General features: G+C 37.2%; 1 protein-coding gene across 1 annotated transcript in view; it reads right to left on the bottom strand.

Annotated features, from left to right (window-relative positions):
* Positions 1-2819: 2819 nt before the first annotated feature.
* Positions 2820-26460, bottom strand: part of LOC107563710 (fibrocystin-L-like) — a 37374-nt gene continuing 13733 nt past the window's right edge. The window contains exons 32-73 of the mRNA XM_016248656.1: positions 25484-25676; positions 25152-25294; positions 24882-24986; positions 23665-23853; positions 22259-22429; positions 21916-22127; positions 20614-21589; positions 19812-20060; positions 18379-18528; positions 17919-18093; positions 16974-17130; positions 16722-16878; positions 16429-16638; positions 15409-15538; positions 14487-14728; positions 14187-14323; positions 12671-13685; positions 12300-12491; positions 11599-11741; positions 10812-10971; positions 10498-10693; positions 10305-10393; positions 9494-9648; positions 9217-9346; positions 9017-9135; positions 8729-8858; positions 7989-8150; positions 7623-7726; positions 7408-7531; positions 7145-7266; positions 6841-6931; positions 6158-6306; positions 5924-6046; positions 5720-5831; positions 5501-5617; positions 5245-5410; positions 4798-5030; positions 4532-4696; positions 4269-4426; positions 3543-3678; positions 3087-3428; positions 2820-2986 (exon numbers count right to left, since the gene is read on the bottom strand). Of these exons, the coding sequence (XP_016104142.1) occupies positions 2820-2986; positions 3087-3428; positions 3543-3678; positions 4269-4426; positions 4532-4696; positions 4798-5030; positions 5245-5410; positions 5501-5617; positions 5720-5831; positions 5924-6046; positions 6158-6306; positions 6841-6931; positions 7145-7266; positions 7408-7531; positions 7623-7726; positions 7989-8150; positions 8729-8858; positions 9017-9135; positions 9217-9346; positions 9494-9648; positions 10305-10393; positions 10498-10693; positions 10812-10971; positions 11599-11741; positions 12300-12491; positions 12671-13685; positions 14187-14323; positions 14487-14728; positions 15409-15538; positions 16429-16638; positions 16722-16878; positions 16974-17130; positions 17919-18093; positions 18379-18528; positions 19812-20060; positions 20614-21589; positions 21916-22127; positions 22259-22429; positions 23665-23853; positions 24882-24986; positions 25152-25294; positions 25484-25676 (8396 nt within the window). The remainder of the gene's footprint in view (positions 2987-3086; positions 3429-3542; positions 3679-4268; positions 4427-4531; positions 4697-4797; positions 5031-5244; positions 5411-5500; positions 5618-5719; positions 5832-5923; positions 6047-6157; positions 6307-6840; positions 6932-7144; positions 7267-7407; positions 7532-7622; positions 7727-7988; positions 8151-8728; positions 8859-9016; positions 9136-9216; positions 9347-9493; positions 9649-10304; positions 10394-10497; positions 10694-10811; positions 10972-11598; positions 11742-12299; positions 12492-12670; positions 13686-14186; positions 14324-14486; positions 14729-15408; positions 15539-16428; positions 16639-16721; positions 16879-16973; positions 17131-17918; positions 18094-18378; positions 18529-19811; positions 20061-20613; positions 21590-21915; positions 22128-22258; positions 22430-23664; positions 23854-24881; positions 24987-25151; positions 25295-25483; positions 25677-26460) is intronic.

The following is a 26460-nucleotide window of genomic DNA, read 5'->3' as shown; positions in this document are numbered from 1 at the left end:
CCTGTAAATGCACAAGAAAAAAAAGAAGGACCTGCTTGGGAAAAACACGAACACATCACGTGTGTGTGTGTGTGTGTGTGTGTGGAGGAGCCCAGACTGAGATCAGCTCCTCTGAAGAACAGCCTCCTTAAGTACCGTCATGACATTATTAGCTCAACTCAATGCAAACAACACTTTAAAGACATCTGCCTCCTACCCAGCTTTCAGGTGATGCTATTGTCCTCCATGTCTGCACTCATTTTAATATGCGCGATTTTTACAGTAAAACATTTATAAGTTGTCATATTATAATGATTTATTATACTGGTAAAAAACATATAGCCTGAATGCAGAAAGTGGATAAAAGCGTCTGCTAAACGCATACATTATTATTAATTAAATTATTATAAGGTTTTAATATTAGAACCAAGGTCACTGATGTAACTGCTATGTAGAACACGAACCACAATCGTAAAAAAATAAAACTACAGATTATTTTTTTTCTTCAAGGTTTCTAGTATCCTTCTTTTAAGCTCAATGTGAATGGCAAATAGTCTCTCTCTCTCTCTCAGAGTTCTGCAGGTGTAAGTGTGAGGATTGAGGGCTGTGGACTTTATGTCCCTCTAGTGGTCCTCATGTGCAACCTGCGGTTTTTCCCCCCTCCTGAGCGAGATTCACGTAAGAATCAGGCATTCAGTCCCACGGGTTTCAGGTTTGCATTAACAAAGGAAGCAAGCGATTTTAGAAGCTATCTCCAACTGTCCCATCCTCCAGTTGTCGAATAATACATTTGAAATGTTTCATCGAAGTTCATCTCCAGATGATCGAAGTGGACGAGAGGGAATATATGGAGAAAGCAGATAGGTGCAAGACCATGGAGTGATTTAAAGGTAAGCAGAAGAATTTGATAAAGGATACGAGAGGACACAGGCAGCCAGTGGAGGTTGAATAGAATAGGAGTGATATGCGCAGAACGTTTAGTATAAGTTCGCATTCTCGCAGCAGAATTTTGAATATATTGAAATCGAGAGATGGATACTGGTAATCCGGAAAAAAGAGTGTTACAGTAATCAAGGCGGGATGTGATTAAAGCATGTAGCCTACTAGTAATTCAGCATCTTTTGGACTGATGAAGGAACGGCGTTTGGCAATACGGCGAAGTTGAAAAAATGCAGCTTTGGAGAGCTTACTAATATAAGCATCTAGGTTTAGAGAAGAGTCAAGAATGATACCTAAGTTTTTAACTGTGGCAGATGGAGTAATTGATGTGGCTTCGTGGTCAAATCTAGGGGCATTTGTTATGTTTTTTTGTTACAGTTGGGGGCCCGACAAGTAAGATATCTGTTTTAGTCAGATTCAAACTGAGAGAGGAGTTTCAAACTGAAACAGAAGACGTGCTGTGTGAGTAAAACAAAGGAATATTAAGATAATGACCACTTACTGAATATTTTGTGCATAATTTTGTGTAACTATGTAACTATGGATACATAAAATATTATGAAATTAGCCTTGGCAAGATGAAGGAATAGGCCATATTATTTCAAAAATATTTAAAATGTTATTTCCACCCCAGATTGCTGATATGAGATGTGATACGAATTAAATGTGTCTTAATGTTTTTTAGTTTTTTTTTTTTTAAAGGACTGAATTGTCCTGTTAAGCATGTAGTACTTTTTGGACATTGTTTGCAGACATTTAAAATCACCATGAAATCAAAACTTACAATTCTTATTTTTTTATGGAATATTGCAGTGTTTATTTTACATTATTTAATCTGTGCACTTCATTTTTTTTTTTAATTCATGTGCTCTCATAATCTGATCCAATAATTTCTTGATGGATAAAATCAAGTTTCCGGAGATACAGTATGCAGTACGATCCATTTCTGGCTGACTTTAAAGGAAATGGAAAAGTACGCATGTATATGGAAAAACAACACGTATGCAAGAACTTGAAATTTTATTAAGCATATAAGAAAGCATATAAATATATATTTCATAGTAAAAGGAATAGATTTTAAAATGTTATTTCCACCCCAGATTGCTGATATGAGATGTGATACGAATTAAATGTGTCTTAATGTTTTTTAGTTTTTTTTTTAAAGGACTGAATTGTCCTGTTAAGCATGTAGTACTTTTTGGACATTGTTTGTAGACATTTAAAATCACCATGAAATCAAAACTTACTATTCTTATTTTTTTATGGAATATTGCAGTTTATTTTACATTATTTAATCTGTGCACTTCATTTTTATTAAAATTCATGTGCTCTCATAATCTGATCCAATAATTTCTTGATGGATAAAATCAAGTCCAGTCCTACTTTTTTTTCTTTCTCTCATTCAAGAAGCAGTTTCCGGAGATACAGTATGCAGTACGATAGAGTAGGCAAGAAAAGACAATCGCAACATCCATTTCTGGCTGACTTTAAAGGAAATGGAAAAGTACGCCTGTATATGGAAAAACAACACGTATGCAAGAACTTGAAATTTTATTAAGCATATAAGAAAGCATATAAGAAATATACATTTCATAGTAAAAGGAATAGATTGAAATATTTTTTTTTTTTTTTTTTACACTAAAATCAGTTAACACTCGTACTGTTCACATCTTGTGACAATACTAATGAAAATGGTGAGTATTTTCATGTTTATGAATTGGCCCCATTCACTTCCATTGTAAGTGCCTCAATGTAACCCAGATTTTTGCTTGGTCAATTGAGTTTAACTTGTATTGAACCCAGAATATTTTGTGTTATAAGTTTTAATTAAAATTTCTAAATGGTGCTTGACATCATAACAAAAGAAATATAATCTTAGTGAGTTTGGTCATGTGAGTTGATTAACATCTTACATCATTCCAGGATGGGTCACTGGAAGGAGGAGGAGGAGGGATGATGCCCAGGGACGACACATTGAAGCCGATGGACTGACTCAGATTGCCCGAGATAGCAGCACGGCCCAGATCATCAGCAATGTTCTTCAGGACCTCAAACTGTTGGTCTTCTTCTGCAGACGGTATATAAATATACAATTTCAGACATTGTATTGTGATCTAAACATTGTATTTATCATTTAATTTTAATACACTATAGATGCCAGCTCTAACCAGTGCTGTTGTTGGTGGACGTCTGTACAGGAGGCTCCCTGATCTCCACCTCTACTGTCAGTCCTGTCGAGCGCCGCCTTCTTGCATTTGTTCCCTCACGGACGATTTTGGTGATTCGAATCTTGCTTGGGGGTATTTTCAGGAATGTAGCCAGATTGTTGACCAGATTTGCCCCGAAGAACTCTGCCTCAGTCATGCCCGGGAGATTGAAGGCCAGGAACAAAACCGGAGAGGTGCGGATGTCGACCGGTTCTGAGCCACGAAGAAGTATGTTCATCATTTTGTAGTCTTGGTCAAAAAAGTTAGAGCCATGACTGGAGTTGAAACTGGGAACGTATTGCCCTGAGGAGCACAGAGAGGATTTAAAACCACAATTATGATCTGTTCGAAAATGATTTTGGTCTTTCAGCCTGCAGGGGGAGCTGTGTTAACCTGCATTATCTTGCTGTACTCTACCTGTATAAGTTGGCCCACTCAGTGTGTAGTCGGTTTTGTCTGCATTCCACTGAGCATTTGTTGGACCAACCAAATTATTGTTTACATACACATCCAGCCGCTGAGGGTTTGAGTAAAATATAGCCACCCTGACAGCCTGAAGTCAACAGAAGATTAGTGTAGAGTACAGTGCTTTAGTATACTGAATAAATCCAATAAAGTGTCTATTGTAATATATCTTAGCTAAAAATAAAAATGAGAAACATACAATAATTGCAGATATTTGTAGATAATCTATTTTTTATATAAGATATAATTGCATAATATACAGAATATATATATAATAATTTAGTATTTTTAAATAATTATATATATATATATATATATATATATATATATATATATATATATATATATATATATATATATATATATATATATGTGTGTGTGTGTGTGTGTGTGTGAAAAAAAAACTTTTCCATACATATGAAAAAAAACGGAATAATACAATGGAAACAAAATTTTTTTTAAAACAATGTAGATAAGAAATTCTTAAAAGAAACAAGACGAAATGGAAATAAAATCAATATCAATTTATTAACATAACACAGACAAGAAATTATAAATAAGAATAAAACCAATTAAAAACATTTTTCTTACTAGGTCTTTTATTGTTCTAAATTTTGTGTGATCTGTAAATGCTGTGTGTCTACTGTCAGTACTGTATAATCCATCTTACTGACTAACCTCTGTAAGTCCAGCATTTAGCAGCATAAGTCTCAGCTTCTGTGGTGTTGTGCTGGTGAAATAGATGTCAAAGGACTTATTGGTGGCAATAATGGCGTGGAATAGAGATACTCGCTTCTGACACGTGTAACCGGCGCACCAGCCGTGGTCTTGTGGGCCTGTGACAAGATATTCACAGTAAGTTTTTAAAATTCATTAATACACACCTTTTTCTGCTTATGGTAGATGATAATTAGCAGTATGAGGAGAGTAAAGAGTCATACCGTTGATCAAATCCACATATTTGTCCCCCAGGATGGCTACAGGTGAAAGACGCCTGGTTTCTGTGTCTGCGTCCAGACTCTCGATGACCAGCATCCTGTAGTTGAGCCCAAAGCACTTGTAGCTCTGCCAGGTGCTCATGTACGTACAAGTGTCTCTGATCACACCTGCAAAGGGAAACCAGCAACATCAATGCTAAAAGAAACTCCCATCATTCTAAGCACCCTCTCTTAGATCAGTGTAAATAATAAACTGTCCTCAGATGTACCTTTGTAAGGAGCGATTTGATTCATAGGTATTCTGCTGCCATTGAGAGAGGTGAGCATGACTTTAGGGATGCGGTAATCACCCAGTCCGTGCCGGGGATTCCCGTTCCACTCGTACTCAGACTGGGGCACCACTGCTCCCACGGCACCCAGGAAACTGCCATCCAGATCCTTCAACATAGTCTTCTTCTTAGCATCACAGTCCATATCCACACAGTCTGCAGGGTTCACCTTGCTGAGATAAAAGAGAATGAAATAATGCAATGTTATTTACACATAATATAATACATTGACTAATGATTTTTGGACATACAGTCTATAGTTTATTAACGCTGTTTAACATGGTGAACTCATGGTGACATGCTGTTGCATTAATAAGTGTACCAATGTGCAATTCTGAGTGGGAGAAATCCCTTCTATTTGTGTACTGCTAGTTGTATTCAGTTTACCCCAGATCAGGCCGATGAATGAATGCTAGAGAGTCCTCTGTGCTGTTTATCTTGGAAATCATCTCAACACTGATTGGATGTTGTAGATCCTCATTTCCCGGGTTGGTCATGAACATGTAATTTCTCTCTGTCGAGCACACACTCCTGAACCCAACAAAAGTTGTGTCTGGGGTCAGAAAGAAAAAAGATTGTAAAAATTACATCTTTGACTGTTTATACTGGAGATTCATACACATTTTGAGGGAATCAGACTCACCAGAGACTGTCATCAGACCAGCTATGGCATTGTAGCTCATCAGTCCAGTGAGAGATTTTTGTGGTCCATTGTTATGAGCCGATTCAAACGTCGGCCAGCAAATTCCAGACCTGCCACCTGTTGAATACAAAAAATGCAGTTAGAATTAGTTTAGAAAATGGATCAATTATATGGAATTTATTCAGTAGTAAATGGATGATTCTATAATATGTATTGTACCATTAGGAGGGCGTGGGGCCTTGTGACTTCTGCTGAGATCAACGTAGGTCATAGTTGTAGATAGACGGTCAAAACAGTTGAAGTTGGGGCTGCTGCCCACAATCAGGGCACCCTGGAGTGATGATTAAAAAAAAAAAAAAAGTTACTAAAACTAAGTTACTAGGATAGTAATTTTGACCGAAGAGACATATAGTGCTTCCTCACCTGTACATGGACTGTTTTGCTAGAGTATGCGTGGCTGAGCGAAGGAGGACTGTAGATTAGAGACATGATTCCCATTCCATTATCAATCAGGCTCACGTTGGAAATGAACACATTCATGGATACCTGGAAATGAGGAGAGATCATTAAGTAAAAACAATAGTAATCACCAGACCAGTATAATGCATTTGTATAATTAGCAATTATAGTAGGACGTTTTTGGATCATTTATCATACTTGAACATAAATGCCAAAATCAAAGCTCCTCCAGACAGTGAATCCCTGGATTTGAGAGCAACCAGGAAGTCCTTCTTTATTCATGTAGAGGCCATACAGACCGCCGTGCGCCTCATTCTGACTCCATTGTGCTACTGAATTTGGAGATCCTTTGGACATTGTTGAAATAATTGAATCAGTAAATATTGAACATGAATGGTTCCTATTAGGGATGCTGTCAATATTCGATTTTTTGCTTGCTTAATTATATCTGCTGGTATATGTAATTGTGCATGCTTTTTCCATCATCTAATACTGTATATACTATATCTAGTCTAATACAGTATCAGTATCTAATACAGTAATAGCACTTAAATGTTATTTTTTTTAATACATTTTTTCAGGCTGTACATTATATAGTTGTGATGTCATGTAGCAATTAAAACAATTTTAGTTTTAAGTGATTAATTTTTTTATTTAGACAAAATAGTATGTAATTTAATATCTGACATTTAATAGGAAATTGGCCATAACATGCATAAATGATCAGCTTATCGGTATCAGCCACAATTTTTAAATTGTGCATTCATAATTAATACTAAACAAGTATTTAAGCATTGGAATTAACACCTTATAATGAACACTGTCACTGTTTATCAAAAGTATTTAATTAATTTCCTCTTTTAAAACAAAGTTTTATATACCTGGACATGGTTCTCCATCAATTCGGTATCCCACACGTTCATAGCCAGCAACAATATTCCCTTGAAGAATCACATTGGTTGCCTCACTCACCTAGGAAATGAACAATAATACATCAATTGTATTTATCGATAGTTATTCAGCAAATACATTCCTCTCTATTGTGACTGTTTTTTGGACATGTAACATGGTATTATTGAATTACCATCTAAATAACATGGTAAATGTATAATGGTAATCATTCTGTATTGTGTTAAAGTACCATGGTATTACCATCCGATCACAGTACTTTTCTGTAAAGGGTACCTCAATGGCTGCATTCCATTCAAAGTTGAATTCTTCCGCTCTACCATTGTACGATCCAGGCCACAGTGTCATTGTAACCAAGTTCCTTCGGACTACATTTCTGTCACCCCAGACTCTGATTCCTGGGAAATTAGAATTGAAATTGCAGACTAGAATAGATATAGTGCTAAATTATATCACTCTGCTGCATAGTGATTACATTGTTTAACAGTATTTTCCTTTTGTGTTCACATTGAACAGTGAAGCTACCACTGAATCTGTACCTTCTCCAACTGTGTGATGGATCACGTTGTCTTCGATACTCAGTCCATCAGTCCCGAAAACACCGATAGCAGGAGCAAAGCCGTTGTGGAAAGCACATCCCTTGATGTAAGACTCACCAACCACCTAAAAATATCGTGACAATAAGTAGTTGAGAGGAATATGTGTGAATGTGATGATCAAGAATGGGCATGTACTGTTCAAGAATTACTCTCACCCTTCCCAAGTTATAAAACACCAGAGAGTATCGTGGGTCTGACAGGTCGTTCCATCCCTCCTGCCCGGTGTTGTAGAACTGAACATTTCTGATCTGGGCTTTTCCTGTGATTCAAGTATCATCAACATGAATGAGTTTTTGTTACTTGCTATGTGCTACTGTGCTATGTGCAAATACAGAAATATTATACTGACATGAACTTCTTTAAATAGAATTGCTTTCTTATTTAAAACAACAAAATAATAAAAAAATTTCAGGTTTCACTCATTTTCTTCCGGGTGAACGGACCTTATGGTTTTGTGTATAATTTGTCCTGCTTGTATTTCGAGAATGAGTCCCAACATGAGAATTTTCTAAAGTTTATACCTCTGAAATCGAAGAAGGTTCCCACCAGAACTCTGGCTCCATAAGACTGTGTGTTCATTTCTGGATACTCCTGACCAATGATCTTGATGTTCCTGGTCAGTAAAGCAACATTGCCTGCAAGCTGATAACTTCTTGAAGTACCTGGCACACTGTAGCTCTCCCCTATGTGACCAGATACATTTAATATTAAATCGAATGTATTTAATACAATTATTTAATTATATACTACCGTTCAAAAGTCTGGGGTCAGTAAGATATTTTTTTATGAAATTAATACTTTTACTCAGCAAGGATGCATTAAATTCATATAAAGTTACAGTAAAAAGATAATTTTATAAAAGATTTTTATTTTAATGAAATGCTGTTCCTTTAAACTCTGTAGATCAAAGAATCCTGAAAAAGTGCACGGTGTGCACAAAAATATTAAGCAGCACAACTGTTTTCAACATTGATAATAATCTTGAGCAACAAATCAGCATATTAGAATGATTTCTGAAGAAAATCTTTGTCATTAAAGAAATATATAACATTTTAAAATACATTCAAATAGAAAACCGGTATTTTAAATTGTAATAATATTTCACAATATCACTGTTTTACTGTGTTTCTGATTAAATAAATGCAGCCTTGCTGAGCATAAGAGAGTTCTTTCAAAAACATTAAAAAATCTAACCAACCCCAACAGCTTATCAATACAGCACAATGTATATTATTACTATAATGGATCTAGGGGGACTAACCAATGTGTGTGTATGATAAAGGCTGGTCCAGAGTCAGTGTGCGGCCATAATCCGAGACTGCAGTTATGGTGCGGATTTCCGTCTGCCAAGGGTCATAGCTGGTGGTGGATAGCAGGATCCTATCCCCAACCTGGAGGTAATAAAAGAGTGTTTTTATTCAAACAAAGAGGATAACGATTCAGAGCACGGAATCTAAATGGCATCGGCAAATCACACAAGCAAGTTCAGTAGTTTTCTAAATCTCTCTGTTTTATTCTATTTTTTGCCATTTTTAAGAAAGCTTCTAACCTTCCAGTCCACAGATTCCTGTAGTGAGATAGTGCTGTTTCCTGCTTGGGATGTGCTAGCAAGCTTAGTGTGATATACATTGTGCGGCATGCCATATAGGTCAAGAGATCCAAACACACCTAAAAGACAACATTTCAACTGAAATCAACACTTTTAAGTTGTCAACGATTCATTCAATAATGAGATTCCTTTATTTTTACCCAGCACTTTGGACCCTTGATTTAGTCCAGATGGTAATAGCCAGTCTGGTGTGGAATGGCTTCCTCTCAGTATGATCTGTAGTTGACCTCTGAAGGGTTCATTAGGCCAGCCAGCAATCAGACGTCCACCCTGATTGAGTGAACGTACAGATTGAGTTAGTGTATTTAATATGGACCGAAATGGCTAAATTAGTACACAGGAGGAGTCTGGTTCTAGTTGGTGTAATGATCCCAAGATGTCTACGGCAATTTGAATGTAGTTACTGTATGTACTTACTTGAATGGATATGTATGTGGCATTCAGAACAATGTTATTATATTGAGAAACACTGCTGGTGGAGGTGACATTGTTTGTGTCTGGAATCTCCAGAACTCCAACTATTTTCAGCTTGTTCAGGGAGGGGACTACAACATCCACAACCATCCAAATGCCTTTGAGACAGAATTAGATATTTTACTCTTTTTTTTGGCCACTATAAAGTTGAATGAAAAATAGCATACCATATTGTTGAATAGCTTTTTCTTTGCATGGGTTTTGTGACATTAGAGATGCTTACCAGCTGGAATAATCACATCAGAGCCTTCTTGTGGCACATTGAAGTTGTTCACTGAGCTTGACCTCCAAAATGATGTATTTGACCAGAGACTAAACCCAGCATGAAATGTTTTATTAGCAAAGCCAATAGATACAATAGATCATTTGATTATTAAATGAAAACAACATTTCTGAGCATGTGTGTGGTAACATACACATAGATGAAGTTTGCAGGTCTGAAGGATGAATTGGATGAACTGGATGACCCGGATGTGGAATGGATATGTATGTGGCATTCAGAACAATGTTATTATATTGAGAAACACTGCTGGTGGAGGTGACATTGTTTGTGTCTGGAATCTCCAGAACTCCAACTATTTTCAGCTTGTTCAGGGAGGGGACTACAACATCCACAACCATCCAAATGCCTTTGAGACAGAATTAGATATTTTACTCTTTTTTTTGGCCACTATAAAGTTGAATGAAAAATAGCATACCATATTGTTGAATAGCTTTTTCTTTGCATGGGTTTTGTGACATTAGAGATGCTTACCAGCTGGAATAATCACATCAGAGCCTTCTTGTGGCACATTGAAGTTGTTCACTGAGCTTGACCTCCAAAATGATGTATTTGACCAGAGACTAAACCCAGCATGAAATGTTTTATTAGCAAAGCCAATAGATACAATAGATCATTTGATTATTAAATGAAAACAACATTTCTGAGCATGTGTGTGGTAACATACACATAGATGAAGTTTGCAGGTCTGAAGGATGAACTGGATGAATTGGATGAAGTGACTACAGATTCAGGCAGAGGGAGAGGCTGGATACAGTTGGGATAGTAACACTGATACACTCTGAAGTCCAGCCACCTGTCTACAACTGAGCGGTCCACACTGTTCCTCTTCCTCCGGCTAGTCTCACGGTCTCTTCCAGAAACTGTAGATAAAAAAACACTCAATCTTCTAAAAATAATACTTTACACAGTACTGAGCAGCATGATATGTATTCTTTTTAAATACAAAGATGTCTTGGGTGAAGAGATGAGAAGTTTTACCCATGTAATAGAGGTCTTTGTATGTCTGGTTGAAGTACCAGTCCCCATTTACATTTGCAGTGGGGTTCAGGGGCTGGGAGGATCCATTCCTGTCATCTATAATGTGGAACCGGTCAGGTCTCTGGGTCAGTTTGTGGTTGATTATTATATAATTTTCTGGCTGTCATGGAGAAAGGGAGACAAAAACATGAACGTTATATATTGCACGAATTGTAAATTTAGCATTTAAGTCTTCTGGAGACATACAATAGCTTTGCAATTTAAGTCAGGGATTTTCAAACTGAGGAAAATAAATTAACTTAAAATATAAAACTTATTTAAAAAATATATAATATTAAAACAATAGGAAATGCTAATTTTTAACATGCTTCATTGGAACAATATATATTGTGAAAATTAAATGAAAATGTTTCTCTTCAGTTGTATAACTCTAACATGACATAGTGGCTTGAAATATAGATAATATTTTAATAATTTGCATTGCATGCTATCCATAAAACTACCAAATGTATATTAGAAAAATTACACGTTTTAATTTATATTTCTCACATAGTATAAATGTATTTATACATCAAAATATTTAGTATATTCATTTTAATCCCATGCATCAAAAAGTTTTAAAATAGAGTATGGAATCTTTTTTTTTTTTTTTTGTCTTTTTGAGTGTGACATGATCATTATGAACTGTTGTTGCATGAAGAGCTGTAAAGACTTTAAAAAGGGTATGTAGATGTTGAACTTTTCCTTTGAATGTACATTGGATTATTGTGTAGTGTGCACACTTTACCCGAAAGCCGTAGACCCTTCCATTGTATGAGATGTTGGTGATTTGGGAAGCACCATCAAAGTACCAGTTGTATGTTTGGCCTGTGGGCAACATTGCCATCCAGCCAAATGTGTGTTTTTGAAGGAAAGGAAGCACACATGTCCCTAAAGAGAGATATGACATTGAGATTAACTGTGCCAACAAAAAAAAATTCTAAACATCACAGCCCACTTCAACTTAACAAACAATGTTCCCATAATGTTAGTGTATGATATCTTTAGTTATTTTCAGTTTAGAACAATTTTGGAGGGCCAGTTCCTTACATTCTAAGGTGCTGTTCACAAGAACTCGTTTTTGCATTCCACTGCTCTGCTTTTCCATTGTTTTTCTGTAAACATGCGCACTAGAAGGATGTGTTTGACCACTGTGTTCGCATCTTGGATATTCTGCAGCGTGAGTCTGCGTAACATGTTTTAAAAACTGGTTACTCTAGTTAAAGCTTTTTTTTTTATATACTCCCATGTCCGGTGTCTTGTGTTTTTTATTCATGCAAAAACGAGGAGATCTACATGAACCTAAGACCTTTTTTTTTTTTTAGAACATTCTGAAAACCAAAGAATGTAGCTGGGAAAGTACATGCAGTAAGACTGAATTGTATAGAAAAACATGCATGCACACTTTTTTCATAGCTTAAATGCTCAGAGTTGATTATTACACCATACCATATGAGTTGGTAAGAATGGCATCTTTAGACTGAAGTGAAGGCGGTGAGGGATTGGCGACGACCATGCGGTGGAAGTTAATGGTGTTGTCACATACTGCAGCAGGGACGCCAACACTCCACTCTGTTCCTGGGAAGCAGCGTCTTGGGTCGAGCAGATTACTCCTTGGTACTACCTTGTAGCTAACATTGCCTTTTCAGAAATATAAAATATTTATATTAATTTATTATTTTATTTCTTTGGCAATGTAGGTTGTTTGTACCATGCTAATAAAGCTATTTGAATCTTAAATCCAAGATATTTTTACACGGATTAATTTTTTTTCTTAAGTTATGTATATAAAAATACTGTAATATCTAATGCTTCTATACCTGTTAGTGACCCATCAGTATCTACCAGCGCCACCTCATGCTCCCATCTGAACCAGGCCTTGTTGGGTGACTGATAGTACTGGATCCCACTGAATCTCACGCTCCAGCCTCCACAGTGGAACATTTCTGCCACCCCGACTGCAGCACACGACGGACGGTCGAAGTTCACAAACTTGGTGTTGATGATGCTCATACCATCATCCAGGGGCAGGACAACACCACGTGCGGTGCAGTAGTGGCTCCCCAGTCCCAGCTCATCCACGTGGCCCACCATGGTGCTGTTGACCACAGCTGCACCTCCATCCAATCCCCATCCGCTGACGTACTGCCAGATGATCCTCTTGGCCTCCACTCCTGCCTTCTCATTATTGACCATCAGGAACTCGCTGAACTGAACCGCTCCTACATTCACCCACTCTGCACCTTTCTCGTTGTTCCAGGAAGTGAAACGGCGGAAAACTGCTGGAGCTGGTGTTGAAGAGCTGCAGCTGCCTGTGCGCATGGGGAAAAACTCTTGGAAGATCCACAAGCCAAACCAGCCCTGTGAATGTACCGTATTGTTGAAGAACTGTCCCAGTGGTACTCTCTTCTGACAGATGTTGGGGTCATACGAAGGACTGTCGGGATGATCATGCATGCGATACCAGAAGCCAAAGTGCGTTCCACCAGCTGCGGCATTGTGTCTAATAGTGTTATTGGGGTTGGTGACCCAGTATGCAGCTGGAGTCACATCGTCATTTAGCAAACTGGTGCTCTGTTTTACAAATACTGCCAGGTTATACTGCAGGATGTTGCCGGTCTCAATGCCGTCCTCAATAAAGAAGGCCCCACCCATGATATTGTAGATGACATTATGCTCCACCAGCAGGTTGTGGGTGTTGTGGATGGTGACGGCACGATTGTAGGACTGGTGGATGCCACATCCACGCACGTATGACATAAACTTAACATCACCCATCAGATGCCAGTGGATTGGGTAGCGTCCCAGGCGGAACGCCTGTCCGACATTGAAGAGCTAAAGGAGGACGATGACAAACATAATGCCATGATTGACATTTATCATAAATTTTTGATTTCTTAAATGGATAGTTCATCCCAAAATTATCATTTACTCACCCTCATGTCATTACAAACATGTGGTACTTCCAAAATATCTTACAAAAGATATTTTGAAGAATGTTGGAAACCAAATGGTTTTGTGTCCCCTTGACTTCCATTGTATGGACAAAAAATACTATGGAAGTCAGAGGGACTTGAATTTGGGACTACTTGAGACAACACAAGCCATTCAGTCTTCTTTATGCTTTGTAGGCTCTTGTAGACCTGAAACTGTTCAGTTACCAACATTCTTCAAAATATCTTCTTTTGCATTCCACAGAAGAAAGAAATGCAAACAGGTTTGGAAGGACATGAGGGTGAGTAAATGATGACAGAATTTTACATTTTGGGTGTACTATGCCTTTAAAAGCTCCAAGAGTTTTGAAACATATGTTTTTGAAACAAAATTAACATTTACCTCAACATATTCAATTCTGCCAATTGCCAGATTTTGGTTTGGTTGTGGTGCGTGGAACATGATGCAACCACCAAACTGGTCACTTCCTACTTCTTCTCCAAATCTACCCTGGAAACAAGTCTGGGTAGCAAATTCCCCTGTAAGCCAAAAAGTATATTGAGCCATGTGTTTGATAAAAGTCAATAAAATTTACAATGACTTTCACATGACTTTGATGAATGTTAAGGAATTGACATGATTGTGTGTGTGTGACATGATTGTCTGTCTTTCCATCCACAGCTGAGGAAGCAACATCCAAACCTGTGTTGAATCCATCAGGGCAAGCTTCAATCTGATCGTTCCACTCCACATTGTTGGATCCACGGACAACAATGTTTCTGGTAAGAAGGCCCACCTCTGCTCTCGCTTCAAAAACTGTCCCATCAGGCAGTGTGACAGACACACCCAGATGAGTGTATTTCAGCGGTTCGGTCAGAGTGAGGGTCATTCTGTCAGATGAAACTGAGGCAATTCTCCTCAACTCATTCTCTCTCTGGCTGTGTCTGTGGATTCCATCAAAACAACATATTTTACATTATTAGCAACATTATTGACATCTTATATAATTTTTTTTGGCATAATTATTAGCATATTTGTATAGCATTTATTATTCTATACTATTCATGTGATATTAAAAATAGAGATATTTACCGAAGAAGATACAAGAAACATTGTACATCAGACAATGATGCCTCAGTCATTTTCAAAGGTGATTTTAGTTTTGGGGAAAGCCAGAAGGGCTGGGTCACCTAGGTGATTTGATGTTTCGCAAAAAAAATCTGCACGAGGCGTGATGCAAGGGCAAGCACATTGTCGTTATGAAGCTGACAATCACCCATAGCTGTGGCCGTTTTCGTTGCATTGCATCTCTCATCTCGTATTTTTCATATCACATGGCTAGATACTTTCTGGACAGCCTTTGTATACATTCTGAGTTAAACAATAAGTTTATAATTTTCTATTTTCTCCTTCTAAAATTTTTTATAAATGATAGTTTTGTTTTGTTTTTCTTAAATCAAATGAATTGTTTTTGGTACCACTTCATAGAGAACAATTGCACTGTTTTTCATTTCCTTGGCCCTTGTTTCTACAGATTTAGTTCAGTTTCTGTAACAAGTCAGTGGCTTCAGTTAAATCAGCCAGAAACCGAGTTTTGCTGTAGGTTTGGGCGGTGCATCTATACCTGTGTCCTGTGGAAGCGATGACAATTTCGTCGCCAGCCTTCCAGGTGACGGCATCCATGAGTGTCAGCGTGTTAGAGCCACTTTGTGTAGTCTGGGAAAGGCGAGTCCATGGAATAGGGACAGGGATTCCTGGCGAAGCAAGATTGTAGTTAAGCCCTGAACGAAATATCTCACTGCAGGGGAGTGATTACGCACTATGGTGTCTGTATCAGGGAAATTTAGCACTTTTGTGAAGCCTTTCTGACTTAACTGAGCTTAATGTAGGTCATCTCTATTTTTGTGAAGATTGTGTTTCTGACTTTGTGACCTTTTAGATTCAAATTTTCCAGTAGCTCTGAGATCTGACACTTTATTCAATTTACAGACAAAAAAAGTTATAATAATCAGGTACATGTGTTCAATATTTCTGAGTATGCATTTTTCAAATTATTTAATATTTGCACTAACAGTTCCAAAATTTGGGGTCTGTATCTCTTATGCTCAGCATCACAATTGCTCTTATTGAACACAAACACAGAACAAATTGTGAAATATTATTACAGTTTAAAAATAACAATTTTAATATATTTAAAAATGTAATTTATTCCTCTGATGGCAATGCTGAATTTTCAGCAGCCATTACACCAGTCTTCCGTGTCACATGATCCTGCAGAATCATGCTAATGTGTTGATTTGCTGCTCAAGAAACATTCCTTATCATTATCAAATTTGGAAATTTGTGATGCTTAATATTTTTTTGTGGAAACTGAGAATTTTTTTTCAAGATTCTTTGATGAATAGAAAGTTCAAAAGAACAACATTTATTTGAAATACAATTATTTTGTAACATTATAAATGTCTTAGAAACTGTCACTTTTCATCAATATAATGCATTCTTGCTGAATACAGTATTATTTACTTTAAACGCTGAACGGTGCTGTATATTAAATAAAAATATCTATTTATTTTATGTATTTTGATAAATAATATAATAATTCACTAAAAAATAATTTGAAGTGTTGTTTATTTGTAGTACATACCATGCAGATCCAACACCCCCTCTCTGACAGCCAGGGTCTTGGTGCCATAGACAGGAAGTTCTGTAGAACGCAGGTGTCCATGCAGTGTGATGATGGCCTTGTGCTGGAAGGGCGCCTGCTCTGTTCCGATCTGCAGAGCTCCACCATCTGTGATCAGAATATTCTCTGCCTGCAGCTCAATGTCTGCCTCGTCAAAAATCAGTCGCCCGCCTAAATAGAAAACAGACATTCACAGAACTGTGAGTGTGTCAAGGCTTTGTTTATAAAGATAGTATTTGCCTAAATGAGCATACCTTGGATAAGGAGCATCTTAAGAACTGGTGTGCTGATGTCCAGGAGGATGGTCTGGCCCGCAGTGATTACAGCAAACATGCCCTCCTCAGGAGGGGAGAGACCACCCCATGTATAAGGAGATGACCACACGTCAATGTAGAAAAAGGAATTATTATCCTGAGAGAGAGGAGAGACATTCCAAACAGATAAATCAATTTTATTTATTGTTATTATAATTATTCTTGTAATAACTGTATTTTTGTCACGTTTACCATTCGGGCAATTCCTCTGTTCCCCAGCTGGACGCGCACTTGAGTTTCTTGGGATCTGGGCTGAGCGTTTGTCACACAGATGATTTGCGACTCACTGGCTGACTGGACATCGCAGACAGATCCCGCAATTGTGACGGAAACTTCATTGACATTTGAGCTACAGGTGAGACAGGGAAAAGAAAAGTCAGAGAAACTGAGAAATTCTGTCATCATTTCTTCATCCGAATGAGGCTTATAACTCTTAGGACATAATACTGAGAGTATTTTTTTTTGTTCTTTTAGAGCTAGAGCGCACTTTGTCAACATTCACTTTCAATGTTTAGGAATGTTTAGTTGCTCTGAGCTTAACGTCGCTTTTGGTATTAGAGGTTGGAAATTACATGAGAGTGAATAAATTATGACAGAATTTTGTGGTTTAATTATTGTTTTAACACATAGATACAAATTTTAATTGTATTGACCAGGGTTATTATCGTTAACTAAAACTAAAACTATTAAAAAAAAATTTTGTTAATTGAATTAAAGTTAAAATAAAATGACACAGACTTATTATATTACTCAAACTAAATGAAAATTTAAGTTGAAACACCAAAATTAAATAAAAACTAAAAATGAAATAAAGATAAAGATAAACCTAAATACCAATAAAAATAAATAAAATGACAAAAGAACGTAAAAATTACAAAAAAAAATTTAAATGAGAAAATACAAAAAAAAAAAAATATATATATATATATATATATATTATAAACTATAATAGTGCATACTATAAATAATATATAACTAATATTTTAGTTTATAATACTAAAATAATGCAGGTATTGACTGTGCAATGCATAGAAATGTTTTACTGAGTAACAGTAATGCCACAGAGAACATTGTGTATTGAAGCGTGATTGAAGGACAATCAGTTTCAATACAATGCAATTCTGGTGTGTTCTGCACCTGAAACCTGAGCCGGTAATCGTGAGTCTGGTGCCTCCGGCGGTCCCCCCTCTGCGTGGCGTCACATCGGTGATAACAGGGGTCAGAGAAGACCTGTAAGTGTAGCTGTTGGTGAGATTGACCGCATCGTCTCCATTCATCACTATGACTGTGCAGGCCCGCTCTGCTTCAGTTCCTGTAAGAGACAAACGCGGTCATTAAGATGCAGTCCGGCAGGATGACTGTCTTTATTTCAGTTCTATTCATCTGTGACCTGGTGGTCTGAGCTGTCACATTTGTTAATGTCTATCAGTGACTGACTTCTGTCAGTTAAAGCATTCCTGGCATGTTTTACTTTTGTAGAAAAACTCAAAAAACCTCTGAGCTTTGCTCAGACGTAGAAATACTTACTTTGATAGATTATGTTATGCTAACTGAACATTTCTAGACACATACAAAATACTTTTAAAATAATGCATGCCATTGTTGGGTGGGACTTCACAGTTCAGCTGGGTAGATGTGGAGTTCTGCAGGTGCACATTACACTCTCTGTTACAGATGAGGACTTTGGTGCTTTTTGGGTCGAATCCAGAACCTTGAATGGCAACAATGGCTCCTCCAGCATAACTTCCTATAGCAAAACAGAGCAAAGATATCCTGTAGTGTCTTGTATAGAATTATAGAAGTATAGAATTTTGTGACAGTGGTTCTCATCTCATTTTGATTCATGACCCAGATTTTTCATTGGATATAAAAGATAACAAATATGTTCCTAAAATCAACCTTTAGATATTTATTAATACTAGAATGAACTTCATGGTTATAACAATACGCAAAATTCTTAACATGGGTGGCTGAACAGGAAGACTCATCATAAACAACAGCAGAATGTTTTTTTCCCATGATGTTGGTGTCACGCAGCCTGTCCATGTTTGCAGATACAGTAAATGTGACAGATAAATTTGTGGCCAAGTATTGTAGAGCAAAATATATTAAGTGTTTTTCCTTGTTCGTTTGAGCTGGAGTTGTACTATACACTACCTTTCAAAAATTAAACTGATCAAAAGTGACAGGAAAGGCATTTGTAATGTCAACAAGTATTTCTATTTCAAATAAATGCTGTTTTTAAAACTTTCTATTCATCAAAGGATCATGTATCACAGTTTCCACAAAAATATTAAGCAGCAAAACTGTTTTCAAAATTAATAATAATAAGAAATGATTCTTGAGCACCAAATAAGCTTATTAGAATGATTTCTGAAGGATCATGTGACACTGAAGACTGGAGTAATGATTGCTGAAAATTCAGCTTTGCCATCACAGGAATAAATTAAATTTCAAAATATATTCAACTAGAAGACAGTTTTAAATTATAATAATATTTCAAAATATTCCTGTTTTTACTAGATTTTTTTATCAAATAAATGTAGCCTTTGTCAACATTAAAGACTTTTAAAAAACATTTAAAAATCTTGCTGAACCCCAATCTTTTAAACAGTAGTGTATATAACTCAAAACTCTATTTGAATCAAGAAGCAAAATGCCCTATTAGAAATCTGTGAAGTGTGTCATCACAACAAATACATTAACAGAGGCTATGTTTATTCTACCATACCTTTAAGACTTATATTTAATAAATCTTAAAGGTACAGTAGCATAAACATTTTTAATTATAAGGGTCAGAGAAGATACAAATTGTCATGTAAAGCTAAATTATGACTGTTTTTGCAAGTCACCTTAAAAAAAGATTTAAAAATAAGCATATGATTTATTTAAATTGTATTTACTAAAAATAGCAACTTATTATATAAACCGTTTTTTATGTAACTAGGGATTTAGCCTTGTCTGGTAACATTTTACATTCATAGTCTGTATTAACAAATCTTTTACCCTAGAGAAAGTGTTTTTGATTACCCTCATTCGGTGTGACCCCTGTCAGCAGCAGCTCATAGGTGAAGATAGACTGGGTCAAGGCATGACCTTTGACCTGATGGTGAAACATAACCGGAAAAGTTCCTCCCGCATGTTCCCCAACATTGCACAACAACTGTGTATCTGTGACGGATGACACGCTACAAGGCACGCCATCGATCTCTAAGGAGACAAGCGCTGCATCTGAGCCAAAGCCAAAACCAGAGACGGTGATCTCTGTTCCAGGCGGACCTGCAAGGAAAGGATTATGTTTGTAGTATTACTACGATGTGTTGTGATATTCAATAGTTCAATAGTGTGCTGCAGGGATGGCTTATTTTTGTAAAATATGAGTTAGCATTTTAGCACTTCCGGTTCCATCGTCCTGAAGTCAGTGGGTTTCTCATCTACTCAGTAGTTCGCTTTTACAGCCTCATTATGTTTATAATCACGCTCTTGCAAACTATTCTAACTCAAACTTCTAAAATATAGAGTTGTTGGAAGCTTAACGATGGTGACACTGAAATCATGTGACTGTGGTTTGTTTATAGCCTACGTTTTTTCTTCTAGCAATCGTGTTTAGTCCTTAAAATTCATAAAAGTTGTATTCATTTGTATCATGATGAACAAAATGTATCAGAATCATAAACTTTTGTTGGTCCCAGAGCTGATTTTCTGCAATACTCCAAAAGCCAATGGAAAAATCGAGGTCGAGTCGAGGGAACCAGGGTGATGCTAACTTCCGGGTTTGGCCTACAAAGATATGTCATCACTGCAGCTTTCTATAGTAAATGTATGTTCATACCTGTTCTAGGACTGACGGAAGTGATGTTTGGAGTTTGCTCCCTGGAGTAGTTGAAATGTTGAGGTGGATACACAACACCAAACACCTTAATGTTCACCTGCACCTGTCCCTCTGCATGAGGAGGTGTCATGCACTTCACCGTATCTGGAGTGACATCTAAAATCCTGCAGGGGGAGTTAGCAAGCCTCACCGTTGTATTTCCCGCCACAAAGCCATTTCCTGTGATCAAGAGCGGTGTTCCTCCAGCAATACTGCCTGATGTTGGGTTGATGCTGGCTTGTGCTATGCTGGTCAGGGTGGCATCTCCTGTGGCGAGACCTTTGCTCATCACCACCACCTGTAGGACGTGTGTACCAGCAGGAAGGGCGCCAACTAAAGCCTTGATACTGCTATCGGTGACTTCTATGACTTCCAGAAGGATGTTGGCTGCAGATACCACTAGATCATCAGAATCATTCCCAAATCCGCTGCCGGTGATCACAACATTGGTGGCGTTTCCACTGACTGAGTTAGGGAGCACCATAGAGACGTATGGTGAGACAGAGTCGGAATATTCAAACTTACAATCAAAACTGCATGAGGAAGAGATGGAATTGACGTAAACTACAACGTCTCCCCTGCGAGCTTCAGACGGCGAGGTATCACACACTACGTGGGAGTAGTTCATGGAAACCATGTTGCATGGAACGCCTGCTACTGTAATCAAACCGTTTGAGAAACCAGAACCAGAGATGAAGAGACGCGTGTGGCCTGTAGTGCTGCCCACCAAGGGAAAGATGAAATCGATCACTGGTAGAAGCACAAATCTGCGGTCATACTCTTTCGGCATGGCCAGGATGGCAGTGCCAAGGTTGTTGACAAGGACAGTTACAGGTAAGGGGATGCCCACTGGTGTGCCGCTGTCAGGACTGAGCTGGCAGTTGATCTCAGTGGAGGTGCTGCTGATGACGTTACATGGATGATCTCCAACTTTGACCTTTGATTACCAAAAAAAAAAAGTTTAAATGTTTTAATCATAGACCCTTTACTTATTACAGTATATATATATGGTTATATATATAGTTTTACATTAATATCGAAGACTAAATGGATCTTGTTTAAAACTATTAAGTCTCCTGTATTGTGGTCTATTTTAAAGGTTCAGTAAGTGATTTCAGGCATACAATATTTCTAACTTCAACCACTGCAAAAAGTGTCATCTTAGTAAAAATTTGTCTGTAAGGAATTTTGGATAGTTTATGGTGGTATTCCCAAAAATCCCTTACAGCACCTTTAATGTCATGGCCGACCACTGAAGCTCACCTCGTTTGCACAGTTAATGCCGCTAAAGCCGGATCCATTGATTTTGATGATGTCATGAGTAGTGCCATGTTCAGGCTTAATGTGGTACACAGTAGGACTGGCACAGGAAGTAAAACTGAAGTAGAGACTGTCTGACGTCTCATTAAATTCCAGCTGATCTCGGAAACAGTCAGAAATGGCCACACATGTGGAGTCGGATGAGTTCATTTTTCCTGAAACTAGGGAGGACACAAAAGATGATCATGATGGATGTAGCTACAAATTCCTTGCCATAGCTTAAGCTGAAGTTTGTAACTTTGAGTATTTTTGACACTAAATACTTATTAAAGTGTTCCCATTGTACCTATATTCATAGTGGCCTCTATTCCTGTCACAAACACCTGAAGCCTAATAGTGCTCTCCTCCAGTGGCATAACAGTCACCACTCCCTGAAGTGTCTTCTGGTTGCCAGAGTCGATGTAACCGCTGCTATAGTAGTAAACTCCAGGAGATGTGAAACGGTAGGCAAAAAACCCTTATGGTAAAACACAAACACGTGCACAAAGTACAGTAGGGTCAGATTTTGTTCCTCAAACAAACTGGCATTACACCTCCAACTCTCACTGTCTTCTTCAGTTCCTTTACAGGAATACAAACTATTACATTTACGGCAAAAGGCATTCAACAAATTAAATGCTGTCTAACAGTAAAGTGCAAAACAGTACAGTACACTGTTTTCTACACAGGGGCTGGTGTGTAATTATGTTGGCATTATAGTTAAGTAGAGCATAGACACCTTGAGTTTATGCTTCATGAAATGTGACACTCTCACAAACCAAATGATTGTCTGCATCAGTGGTATTTTATTATATTTCCTAGACGTCCAGTCTCTAAATTTCCTTCTGGTCAGGACAAACAAAAGCCAAACACTGTTATATTGTGTGACATTAAAATAAATAATGTCACACAATATAAACAAAAGCCAAACACTGTTATATTGTGTGACATTAAAATAAAATAATGTGTATTTCACAGCTTTAAAGCTGGCAGTCATTAAAAAGTAAAAGTATGAAACACCTTGAGAAAATATATGTTCAAAATTGTATCTCCCAGACTGCTCAGTTTTCCAGTGTAGAACTGCAAAATGTTTATTAAATTCAATTCACATGTGTGAATAGAATTTATCTATATTCACATATATATATATATATATATATATATTCACATATAATATAAATATAGATATTTATCTATGTTCGCATATAGATACTTTTATCATACAGAGAACAGAATAGTGCCTTCAGGCAACTAATTTGCGTCCAGGAAAAATATCTTAGACAAATAAAAAATAACAATAACAGTACTTGGGTGAATCGAATCATGAATCTGGACCATAGTTTGTTTGCATTACTCTACAATATATTTTTATAGGCAAGTAATGTGTATTTGGAAATGTCACAATTAACTTTTATAGTATTTATATTTAATACAGTAATTTATATTTATTAATTACCTTGCATATTTATGAAAACCATCTCATTATGTAGATATTCATATGAATTAATTGTGGTTTTGATTTGCATAGGGTCTCTTAGTAAGAACTAGAAAATGTACAACATAAGGGAAGGAGTGGTTTTTTAAAAATGGCATTCAGGCAAATGTTTTCACAAATAGTTGGTGTAGTTTTGTTTGTCTGCGTAATGTAATTTAGAATGAGCAGTGTTAACGCACAGGTTGTCGGATAGTAATAGTAGTAGTTGTTGTTTGTACCTTTGGCAGTTTGGGTGTCTCCACTGCTGAAAGCAATGCCATCATAGTCTGTGCTGCTTGGACTGGACACACTGAAGACCCTGTAGCCCAGACTGGACACAAAAGCTGGTGCGTCCCAGAGCCAAACCACCGTATCCCCCACTGAGGCTATTAATGCAGAGGGGCTCCAGGCGTAACCCTGACCGTACACTGAACACATATGATGTAATTAACTGTATGCAAGTGCAATGCAACACGTAGTCACAAATGCACATTTTGTGACAAAATGCAATACCTAGGGATCCCACCATTTAATTTCTGTAAATTTATCAGACTAGATAAATCATTTTATAGATTGCATCTTAAAATTAAAAATGTGTGTAAAGAAATACTTCACAACGAAGCATATTTAGAACATGTATTTGGATTGTACAACTCTCCGTGACTTTTTACATGACACTTTACATTTCATTTATTTATTTCCATTACTTTTACTTCTCTTAACCTTTTAATATTTTATTTATTTCCATGACATTTCTATTACTTTAAGATGCTATTTGTCATCCCTTTTTTGATTGCATTTTAAGATTTTATTAAAATCACTTCTCCATTAAAGATTTCATTGCCATAACATTTTCATTAAGTTTAAAGTGCATCTATCTCTATGACTTTTCTATTACTTTTTACATTTTTATTGAAATTACTTTTCCATAACCTTTCAAGAGCTTATTCATTTCCAGCATTTTTCATTATGTTTTAAATTTTTATTAATTTCCTCCATTTTAATTTTTTCCATTGCGTTTTAATGACTTGTGCAGGAAATTTAAACTGAATATTAAACGCATCTGAAATTCTAATTGGTAATCATCATATTAGCACAACTATTTAAAAAGCTAACATTCAAGGGGCAGCACAGAATTCCAATAGCTGTCATTCAGATTTCTTTGCAAATCTGCTAATTTAGGATTTCACTGAACTGTCTGTGCGGGACTAAATATAGCTTATAGTGCTATTTGTATGCCCTTCTTTAGTAATGTCAACAAGATTTTTATAGGTCTTAAAAAGCCAAAAAAACAGTGCTGTGGAGAATCCTGCTATTTTGCTGGCAGTTCTAGTATTTGATAAGTCATTGACCTGATGAGACCGTCATTGTGCTGACAGCTATTGTTCCCCTTTCTCTGATGTATTCAGGTGTTGTGTGCATGACAGAAAAAGAGATTAAAGTGAAGAGATATTACCGGGGTGGAAACCTTGGTTAGTCACAGTGTATGTTTTATCTCTAGACTGGGTCACACACTCCAGGTGATGATCTGAAGCGGCTGTCACTCGGCATTGTCTGTCTCCTGTATGAAACACACAGAGTCATTACCATGACTGCAGTAAATGAGCTGGAAATGATTGGTTTTGGTAAAGAGCTGTGAAAAATGTTGAATTCAAAACATTTCACAGTAAGCGTGGAGAATATTTTAGGGGATGTTGTTGCATTTTTTTCTGTAGTCTTGTCTTACCCAGAGTGACATTGTTATCTGCTGCGACAGGGCTGAACCCAGAGCCGGAGATAGTGATGGTGGTTCCTCCATACAAAGACCCCAGAGATGGAGAGAAACCAGTCACCTCTAGAACATACTCTATAGTGGTGTTAACGCCAGCACTGCACACACAGAAAACAAGTATTTAATCGCTCTAAAAAGCTTCACTTTTGACTAAAAATGCCATTGTAAACGTGCAATTCCTTTTACAATTCTAATATTAAATTGTAGTCTTCTACAGTTGTAGCATGATATTTTGAATATGCTAGTTTGAAACCTGCTGTTATAAGGTACAGTAAGTGACATGAGACCTGGTTAAGGGGTAACCCTGGTTTCCGACTCTCACGTGGACATTGTACTCAGCTGGGGGGAGTGTGGGTAACAGGCAGGTGATGTTTTCATTGGTCCACTGCAGCAATTCGCACTCAGCCTCACCAATCAAAACAGAGCTGCCATTAGAGTGCTCCTCAAAATTTGTGCCCAAGATGGTGAGAATCCTGTGTCCTTTATAACAAAAAAAAATAATTAAATGAAAACAAGGTCAAATTAATTGCTGTTCCAGTAAGACTGTGAGGGGTGGGGGCAATGAGGAAGTTAGATGTGAAATTGCTGTGATTGTTCATTGTCCGTGAGTGTTTAGAGCAGCTTTTAATTGAGTTGATTGTTCTTCACTGCAGCCAAACCGGCTTTTCTGATTGCGTGACAACAGCTAAAGCCAGTGGAATTATAGCTTACACAAAAGAGCTGGGAAAACTTTTAGAAGAGTTTTGTCTGGGGGCCATATGGGGGTTTACAGCCGTAACCATGTATATAAATGCAGATCAGAACAATTGGATGGAAAGAGACACTTGACACTTCAATGTGATTTTACCTGTTTGTTTGGATCCCATGACTTTCATCTTCATTATATTGTATCAAAGAACAGACGCTAACCAGTATTTATTTAAAAATCATTTTTATGGACAGTTTCTACTTGTCATGTCACGTACATCTTGCAACTGTAGCTTTCTGTTGCAATCAGCAGTTCGAAGGGTAAAAGTGACCAAAGGCAGGTGTTTTAAAACAAACAAACAAAAGAAGGACACAATTTTCCCTAGATGGACACTCGCAAAGTGCCAAATGTGAGTAAAAATGGTTTTAAATAAGTCAATAAAGCTTGGCTGGTAACTTTATTAAAAAAGGAGCATAAGGACCATGGTTTACACAGTCTGACCCTCTCTGATCTAAGAGATGTGCCAGATTCAAATCAAAGATATACAGACGGTTGCTAAAGAAAACATGTTGTGAA

The sequence above is a fragment of the Sinocyclocheilus grahami genome, unplaced genomic scaffold (assembly GCF_001515645.1).
Source record: "Sinocyclocheilus grahami isolate Dianchi unplaced genomic scaffold, SAMN03320097.WGS_v1.1 scaffold887.1, whole genome shotgun sequence".
Lineage (NCBI taxonomy): Eukaryota > Metazoa > Chordata > Actinopteri > Cypriniformes > Cyprinidae > Sinocyclocheilus > Sinocyclocheilus grahami.
Note: the sequence above shows the minus strand (reverse complement) of the source record. Positions and strands in the feature narration are given on the sequence as shown.